The following is a 9,843-nucleotide window of genomic DNA, read 5'->3' as shown; positions in this document are numbered from 1 at the left end:
TTTAATCCCTCTATAATTGTCATCAACGACCATCCATATACCCCCTTCATTTTTTTTTTTTTTTTTTTTCTGGTGGAGGCACAAAGGCTTACCAGACTTCCCACTCTTTATGACTCCACCTGGGAGTTCTGGGATTGTTCCTTGTGACTACACATCTAGTAACTTAGACCATTTCTTTTTTTTTTTAATCCCTCTATAATTGTCATCAACGACCATCCATATACCCCCTTCATTTTTTTTTTTTTTTTTTTTCTGGTGGAGGCACAAAGGCTTACCAGAATACCAAATATGTGATGGGTCAGCAATTACTGACAAATGAAAATTCTGAATTCCCTTGCCCAGGAAAAATTGACTGGATCATCCCTTGCCATAGTTTTCTGCCCCTGTCTCGATCTAAATTTCCACTTGGCTCCCTGGATCATTAAAGTGTCTGTCTTCATGGATACCCACTTCTGTGGGTTCTCTGTCAGCCACTAGGATCACAGCAGCAGACCTCTTTCATGACCTCCAGATTCTAATGACCAATCTAACCTTCTCATTTTTTTCAAATGCCTTCTGATTGGGTCTCGTTTAAACTGATGTTCTCAGTATCCCCTAACAAAATTTTCCTTCAGTAGAGGCACCAGGGCAGCTCATATTTTCCGTGTCCAGCCCCGAAGAACCATTAGCAATGTGCCCAATCATTTCGAAGAGAACCTCCAGTCCAAGTCATGGTTATCCCAAAGTGCTCAGCATTTGGAGGATGGGAGAGGGCACTGGGACCTAGGAAAAGATGGCAAAATAAGAGAGATATGGCAATAATTCTCAGTGACTCAAACCCGTACATTCTCAGGATTTTGCCATGGACTCTTGTTCTCCAATGATTCCAAACTATTAGAACACTTATGACATTTTGGTTAATAATAATCCTTCCTATAGGCCAAACTTGGGTAATGATTTAAGGAAGTATTAAAATCTGGGAATGCCAGACAGTGTGCTGAAACAGAGACTCCAGTTTTGAACAAGAAAATATCATTTGTTTAACCTTGAATAAGTCTTCTTACTAGTCTTGTGCTTATTTTCCTCCCTTATAAACTAATTGAGTCAGCAAATCATGGGGGTACAAGAATTCTGGATATCACACCACTCTCCATCAAAATTGTTTAACACGCACCCCACAAATGTGTATATTAATAATATACTTGTGTAATAATTATATACATGTACTACTGTATTAACTTAATGGGCACATTGCAAAACAAACAGAGAAATAGAAATTAAATAAGGGGCAGGGTGCAATGGCTCATGCCTATAATCCTAGCACTTTGGGAGGCTGAGGTGGGCAGATCACTTGAGCTTAGGAGTTTGAGACCAGCCTAGGCAACATGGAGAAACCCCTGTCTCTACAAAAAAACCCCACAAAATTCAGTTGGGCATGGTGGCATGCGCCTGTACTCTCAGATAGTTGGGAGGCTGAGGTGGGAGGATGGCTTGAACCCAAGAGGTTGAGACTGCAGTGAGCCAAGATTGCCCCACTGCACTTCAACTTGGGCGACAGAGTGAGACCATGTCGAAAAAGAAAGAAAAGAAAGAAGAAAAGAAAGAAAGAGAGAGAGAAAGAGAGAGAGAAAGAAAGAAAGAAAAAGAGAAAGAAAGAAAGAGAGAGAGAGAAAGAAAGAGAGAGAGAGAGAAAGAAAGAAAAAAAGAAAAACAATATTTTTAGATCTTTGATTTAGAATACTTGGCTAAAATTATTATAATTGAATATACTTCATTTACTTTGAAATTCTTAGTTTACTTATGGTGGTACAATTATTTGAGGTTAGGTTCTGAGTTTGGCCTTATTCCTATTAGTTTTAGTGTCTGTTACTGCTTAAAGCTTTATCTTACCAATATAAGTGGAAGCAGATCATCACTGCTGCTCTTTCAATTCCATTATACTCATTTTTCAATCCCATAGTTTAATTATGCAAGGCTTTTCATTGAAATTTGGTTAATAAGTTTATATTTTTGTTGATGTTCATTAGTTGTTCTTGTAAAGTAAGTGGGAAGTGCTGCATGTTGAATTTCCTTTTTTTTTTTTGTTTTTTTGAGATGGAGTTTTACTCTGTTGCCTGGCTGGAGTGCAGTTGCACTATCTCAGCTCACTGCATCCTCCACCTCTCAGGTTCAAGCAATTCTCCTGCCTCAGCCTCTCTAGTACCTGAGGCAGGTCACCACACCCCGCAATTTTTTTGTCTTTTTAGTAGAGACGGGTTTTCATCATGTTGCCCAGGCTGGTCTCGAACTTCTGAGCTCAGGGAACCTACCCGCTTCAACCTCCCAAAGTGCTAGAATTATAGGCATGAGCCACCACGCCCAACCACTGCATGCTGGATTTCTATCGAATGTGTTTAAACTTTGGAAGAGCTATAAACTGGTTGCCATGTTCGGTTTCCATGGATTTTTAAAGGTGCAGATATAAATTTTTAAAGTTGACTTACTTACATTTTTCTGGTAATAAGACCACAGAGAAACGTAAATATTTTTAAACAACTATTTTCCAAAATATTATCCCTATAGCATGAGTTTAGAAAAGTATTAACAATGTGAGTACTGCTAAAGGTCAGTTTTTAAAGTGTTTGCTAAGTATTAACATTGTCAGTAGCCACTGATCACCAAAAAGACAACAAAAATTAAATACTGATCTTTCTTTACGGAAAAACACGTAACTTATCTTTACATTTAATTCTTCTTTTTAGAACTTTGCCACAAAATAAATGAACTTTCATGTGATACAAAAAGGTTTGAGGTTACTTCCAAATCTCATCACAAAGCATTGTAAAGTTTTTATGATTTGGCCAGGCACAGTGGCTCATGCTTGCAATCCCAGCACTTTGGGAGGCCAAGGAAGGATTGCTTGAGCACAAGAGTTTAGACAAGCCTGGGCAACATAGGTGAAACCCTGTCTTTACTAAAAATACAAAAAAAATAGCAAGGCGTGGTGGCAAAATCCTGTAATCCCAGCTACTCTGGAGGCTGGGTGAAGCAGCAGGGTCCCTTGAGCCCAGGAGGTCAAGGCTTCGGTGAGTCATGATTGCACCACTGCACTGCAGGCTGGGCAACAGAGTGAGACCCTGTCTCAAAAAAAAAAAAAAAAAAAAGAAAGAAAGAAAGAAAGAAATTAAATTAAAAAATATATTTTATGATTTAAATTAAAATCATCTGTAAACTTAAGTAGCCAATTAAAAGGGCATTATGTTCCATATGTTGAGAATTAACCAACAAACCAAGGCACTGCTCTCCCACTCTCTGTGCCTGGGTGGCCCTGCCTTCATACGAAACCCTATCATATCCCAGTATACAATGTGACATCTACCTGAGCAGGAGCACCACCATGAATATTAGTAAAGCTGAATATTCTTTTTAAATTTCAAGCTCAAAAAGAAATACTCTTAAACATTGTCATATTTTCTTCTTATACTTCAATCAGGTGTCTTACAGCCCATGTTGGAGACCACTTAAGTTGACAATAACCATGGTCTTTTTCAGTCTTCAAATTCTTTGATTTTAGGGGAATATGCATTCAGAACCAGAGGTCCCATGAGCCCTAGAGGAGGGGATGCAAGAGGTTGGAAATCTCTCTTCCCAGAATACAAACACCAAGAGATATGGGTGAAAGGCACAGTGAGATCACAAAGCACCATATAAAAGACTCACCCCTGAAGCCCTCTGCATCCCGCCCAGGTCACTTCATATTGCAGAGACTATACAAACGGGACAAATTCAAACCATCGGTTTCAATTTAGCAAGAACTCTACACTTCCAATATCAGGACTTGGCATCTCTATCCTGATGAGGCAGCTGGTGCCTTCTTTCTTGCAGCCAGCAGATGGCTCGTTTTCAAGTTTAATCATTGCCATTCAGTGAATAGTTTCCACATTCACACTCATTCCCTTTAGCCACTCTCCAATGGAAAGCAGAACTTAAGATCCTTACCAAGCTACCCTTGCCAATAAAGCACACAGCTTATATCTAAAGCACTACACATAGATTGGTTCATCCAGTTTTCCTCACAACTTTGCAGAACCAGCAATCTTACAGTTTACATTCCATATTAAGGGCTTTCTATTATTCCCACTATGCCATTTCTTTAATTGTTCATTAAAATGGAAATCATTGTTGCTAGAGCTATATCTGGATATTTTTGTGATAGTTTGGTTCAATTCAGTTTTCCATTCAATCACCAATTATTGAGCATAAATTTTACATGCCAGGCAAAGTTCCAACAGCCATAAATACAGCAACGAACAAACAGATAATTCTCCATCCTGTTGGGGAATCATATAAAACGATGATAGATGATGATGATAGATAGATGGATAGATAGATAGATACATACATAGATACATAGATAGATACATAGATATATAGATAGACAGATGTTAGGTAGTGCTAAATGCTATCTAGAAAAATAAAGCAAGGTGATTAGGTAGAGAGTAATGGGTCCTGCTTTAGATAGGTACAGAAGTCTCAGTCTTAGAGCTAAGATTCAGGTGTAGGAATGTTTAGAAACCTTGATTTTAGTTATATTTTTATCAATAATAACCAATTTTTATAGTACTTTACATACAATATGATTTTTATTACAATAGCTTGAGATATAATGTATCATTAGCTCAGTTTTACAGAGGAATAAACTAAGACTTAGAGAAATTAAAAAGTTCTTAAACAATCAAGCTTGTAGAGCTAATAAAGGATAGAGACAGGACTGAAGCCCAGGTTCTCCAGAATCCAGGTGCATGTTCCTGCAACTCAACTATGCTGCATATTCCTTTATTAAGTTCTCTTGTATACCTACTTAAGCAAAACTGCCAGTGAACTATTTTTCCTCCCTCAGTTCCAGTGTCTCGCCCCATCCTCACCCTCAGGGCTCCCGGGGCCCAGGCTGTGGTGGGGGACCTGCTGGAGCTTCACTGTGAGTCCCTGAGAGGCTCCTTTCCGATCCTGTACTGGTTTTATCACGAGGATGACACCTTGGGGAAGAGCTCGGCCCACGCTGGAGGAGGGGCATCCTTCAGCCTCTCTCTGACTACAGAACATTCTGGCAACTACTCATGTGAGGCTGACAATGGCCTGGGGGCCCAGCGCAGTGAAGTGGTGACATTCAGTGCTACAGGTAAGTTAGTAGTACCTGGGCTAGAGGTCACCATTATGGTAAATAAAATAGTTATCTGACAGATTGTACAAATTCTACCAGCACCAAGGAGGTTTTGAACACGCACCCCAAGGCTTGGGACTTCTGGAGATTGGTACTGATTTTATGTGGGAGAGGGAAAGGAAATACATTTTAATCTTAGATGCTGGCAAATACCTTTCATGTGCTATAGTTTTGAAAATTACAAATGACGCTACAGGAGGAATCAGAAACTGGAATATACCCACTCTACTTGCATGATTTTGTCTATATCCAAAACCTGTGCCACTGGAACTCAAGTACAGCTCCCTCCACTCAGGAACTTCCAGGAACAGAACAGGCCTTACCACTGCGGGAGTCACGGGGCTGGTGCTCAGCATCCTCAGCCTTGCTGCTGCTGCTGCTGCTCTGCTGCATTATGCCAGGGCCCAAAGGAAACCAGGTGGGTGTCTAGGTCCTACCCTGTGATGTGATTTTGCCGTTGCTATAATAATTTGAAGTTGTCTGGTGCACCCTATAAAAGGTCAATTACTCCCTTCCAAGTACTAGGCCCTCAGTTCCACTACTCACTGTCACTCTGTAGGCAACTGTAGCAAAAACAATAGAATAAACTTCTCAATAAAATTTTTACCTCGTGTTTAATTTGAGATTTATATTAGGTAGCAGAGTTTTGCTTCCAATTAAAAATTAGAAAATTAATTAACTCATGTTCTATCTCCCTAAGAAAGTCCTTCATTCATAACAAAAAATAAATAAATGATCACAGAGGTGACCATAAACTCCAAGGTATATTTGAATACCAGCTAAATATAGTGAAATTGGATAAAATAAATAAAGAACGCCAAAAATGAGATTAAAAATTCAATTTCCGATTGTTGTTAGTATATAGAAACACAACTAATTTTAATATTAATTTTATATCCTGAAATTTTGCTAGACTCACTTATTAGTTCAGTATCTCTTTTGTAGATTTCATCAGATGTACTATATAGATGATCATGTTGTCTGCAAATAAAGGTAGTTTAACTCTTTCCTTTCCAATCTTAATTTCTTTTACTTCTTGTTCTTGCTTAATTGCACTGATTAGAAACTTCTGTACAATGTTGACTGCAAGTGGTGAGAGAAAATATCCTTATCACATTCCAGATCTTAGGGGGAAAGTATTCAATCTCTCCCCATTACAGATTACTTTAGCCATGGGTTTTTTTCAATGCTGTTTATCTGCTGGAGGAAGTCCCTCCTATTCCTAATTTGCTGAGAGATTTTACACAAATAAATTTTTGTAAAATGATTTTTCTACATTTATTGAGATAATAATGTGATTTTTTGTAGTCTATTGATAAGGTGAATTGTGAATGTTGAAGCAGTCTTATATTTCTGGGGTCAACCCAACTGGATCATGATTGTTGATATGATTTCCTAAAATTTTGCGAAGGATATTTACATCCATGTTTATGAGGAATATTGGTTGCTAGCTTTCATTTCTAGAAATGCCTTTTTATGATTTGGTATCAAAGGAATACTCACTTAGTTACCACTTCCAGGATTTTTCATTCATTTTTATATAGCCGTATTTTCACCTGGTATCAATTTTGTTCTGCCTGAAGGACTTTTTTTTTTTTTTAACGTTTCTTACAGTATGAATGTCTGCCAGTGAGTTTGATTTATAATGTTTCTCACTTCCTCTATATCCTTACTGATTTTTTTGTCTATCTGATCTATCAATTATTGAGATAGTGAAATTAAAATCTTTAACTGTAATTGTGAATTTATCCATTTCTTCTGCAATTCTATCAAGTTTTGCTTCCAGAATTTGGAGTTACTCATTATTAGGTTGATAAGTGTTGAGAATTTTCATGTTTTTGATGAATTATCCACTTTATCCTTATGAAATGACCCTCTGTATCCCTGGTTGAATCACTTACTGTGAAACACTCTTTGTTTAATATTAATGTATTAATATAATTATTGTTAGCATGCGATTTTTTTCCATCCTTTTGCTTTTACCCTATTTGTACCCCCATATTTAAAGTTAATTTTTAATAGATACCATGCACCTAATTCTTGCAGGGTTTTTTTAGTTTAATATTATAGTCTGCCTTTAAAATGAGGTGTTTAGAATTATTGATATGATTAGGTTTCATGTCTATTTTGCTGTTTGCTTTCTATTTGTCACATCTGGTTTTTTTGCTTTACTTTGACTTATTTTTGGAATAATTTAGTGATTTTTTAATTCTACTTTACTTCCTTTGTTAGCATAATAGCAATAACTTTTTAAAAATTTTCAACTTTTATTTTAGATATAAGGGGTAAATGTGTGGATTTGTTACATGGTTATATTGCATGATATTGAGATTTGGGGTACAGATCCTGCCACCCAGATAGTAAGCATAGTACCCAATAGGTAGTTTTTCAACTCATGCCTTCCTCCCCATCTCCCCCATCTAGTAGTCCACAGTGTCTGTTGTTCCCATGTTTATGTCCATGTTTACTTAATGTTTAGTCCCACTTATAAGTGAGAACATGTGGTATTTGATTTTCTGTTCTTGTATTAGTTGGTTTATGATTATGACCTCCAATTAAATCCATGTTGCTGCAAAAGACATGATTTCATTTTTGATTGCTGTGCAGTATTCCATAGTGTATATGTACCACATTTTCATCATCCAGTCTACCACTGGTGGGCACCTAGGTTGATACCATATCTTTGCTTTTGTGAGTAGTATGGCAATGAACATATGAGTGCATGTGTCTTTTTTTTTTTTTTTTTTTTTTTTTTGAGTTGAAGTCTTGCTCTGTAGCCCAGGCTGGAGTGCAGGGGCGCGATCCCGGCTCACTGCAAGCTCCACCTCCCGGGTTCCCGCAATTCTCCTGCCTCAGCCTCTCGCCTAGCTGGGACTACAGGGGCCCACCACCAGGCCTGGTTAATTTTTTGCATTTTTAGTAGAGACTAAAATTAGCCAGGATGGTCTCGATCTCCTGACCTCGTGATCTGCCCGCCTCGGCCTCTCAAAGTGCTGGGATTACAGGCGTGAGCTACCGCACCCAGCTGCATGTGTCTTTTTGACAGAATGATTTATTTTATTGTGGGTGCATACCAATAATGGAATTACTAGGTTGAATGGTAGCTCTATTATAAGTTCTTTGAGGAATCTCCAAACTCTTTTCCACAGTGGCTAAACTAACTTAAATTCCCAACAGTATATAAGCATTCCCTTTTCTCCTCAGTCTCACCAGCACCTATTGTTTTCTACCTTTTAAATACTAGCCATTCTGACTGGTGTGAGATGGTACCTGATGGTGGTTTTGATTTCCATTTGAATTGATGAAAATGTGGTACATATACACTATGGATTTCCATAATCTCCGGAGATTAGTGATGTTGAGCATTTTTTCATGTTTGTTGGCCGCTAGTTTGACTTCTTTTGAGAAGTGTCTGTTCATGTCCTTCACTTATATTTTAATAGGGTTATTTGGTTTTTGCTTGTTGATTTGTTTAAGTTCCTTACAGGTCTCAACATTAGACTTCTGTCAGATACATAGTTTCCTAATATTTTCCCCATTCCATAGGTTAGCTGTTTACTCTGTTGATAATTTCTTTAGCTGTGCAGAAGCTCTTTAGTTTACTTAAGTCACACTTGTCAATTTTTGTGTTAGTTGCAATTGCTTTGGGAACTTAGCCAAAAATTCTTTGCCAAAGCTGATGTCAAGAAGCGTATTTCCTAGGTTTTCCTCCAGGAATTTTATAGTTTGGAGTCCTACATTTAAATCTTTGATCCATCCAGAATTAAGTTTTGTATATGGTGAAAAGTAGGGGTCTAGTTTCAATGTTCTGCATATGGCTAGCCAGTTATCCCAGCACCATTTGTTGAATAAAGAGTCATTTCCCCATTGCTTCTTTTTGTTAGCCTTGGCAAAGATCAGATGGTTGTAGGTGTGAATCTTTATTTCTGAGTTTTCTATTCCATTCCATTGGTCTATGTGTCTGTTTTTGTATCAGTACTATACTATTTTGATTACTGTAGGCTTCTAGTATAGTTTGGAGTTGTAGGGTGTGATGCCTCCAGCTTTGTTGTTTTTGTTTAGGAATGCTTTGGCTATTTGGGCTATTTTTTGGTTCCATATGAATTTTAAAATAGATTTTTCTAATTCTGTGAAGAATGATATTGGTAATTTGATAGGAATAACATCGAATCTGTAAATTTCTTTGGGCAGTATGGCCATTTTAACAATATTAATTCTTCCAATCTATGAACATGCAATGTTTTTCCATTTATTTGTGTTGTCTTTGATTTATTTCAGCATTTTTTTTATAGTTCTCACAGAGACTTTTCACCTCCTTTGTTAGCTGTATTCCTAGGTATTTCATTTTCTTTGTGGCTGTTCAAAATGGAATTGTCCATTGATTTAACTCTCGGCCTGACTTTGTTGGTGTATAGAAATGCTACTGGTTTTCATACCTTAATTTTGTGTCCTGAAACCTTACTCTTGGCAGAGTCTTGAGGGTTTTCAAGGTAGAGAGTCATGCAATCAGTGAAAAGAGATGATTTGACTTATTTACCTATTTGGGTGCCTTTTATTTCTTTCTCTTGCCTGATTGCTCTGGCTAGGACCTTCAGTACTGTCTTGAATGAGTGTGGTGATAGTGGACATGCATAGTTGTTTCCCTTTTTCTTTTTTTTTTTTTT

General features: G+C 37.6%; 1 protein-coding gene across 2 annotated transcripts in view; it reads left to right on the top strand.

Annotated features, from left to right (window-relative positions):
• Nucleotides 1-9,843, top strand: part of FCRL3 (Fc receptor-like 3) — a 30,672-nt gene that overhangs the window by 6,139 nt on the left and 14,690 nt on the right. For both annotated transcript variants that reach the window (XR_001000283.1, XM_011928473.1), the window contains exons 9-10: nucleotides 4,859-5,137; nucleotides 5,475-5,597. Coding sequence is in view for 1 of the 2 variants with exons in the window: in XM_011928473.1 (XP_011783863.1) it covers nucleotides 4,859-5,137; nucleotides 5,475-5,597 (402 nt within the window). In the remaining variant the exon portion in view is untranslated. The remainder of the gene's footprint in view (nucleotides 1-4,858; nucleotides 5,138-5,474; nucleotides 5,598-9,843) is intronic.

The sequence above is a fragment of the Colobus angolensis genome, unplaced genomic scaffold (assembly GCF_000951035.1).
Source record: "Colobus angolensis palliatus isolate OR3802 unplaced genomic scaffold, Cang.pa_1.0 Scaffold77, whole genome shotgun sequence".
NCBI classification, from domain to species: Eukaryota; Metazoa; Chordata; class Mammalia; order Primates; family Cercopithecidae; genus Colobus; species Colobus angolensis.
The sequence above is the reverse complement of the archived record's forward strand: the minus strand, read 5'-3'. Positions and strand labels throughout refer to the sequence as shown.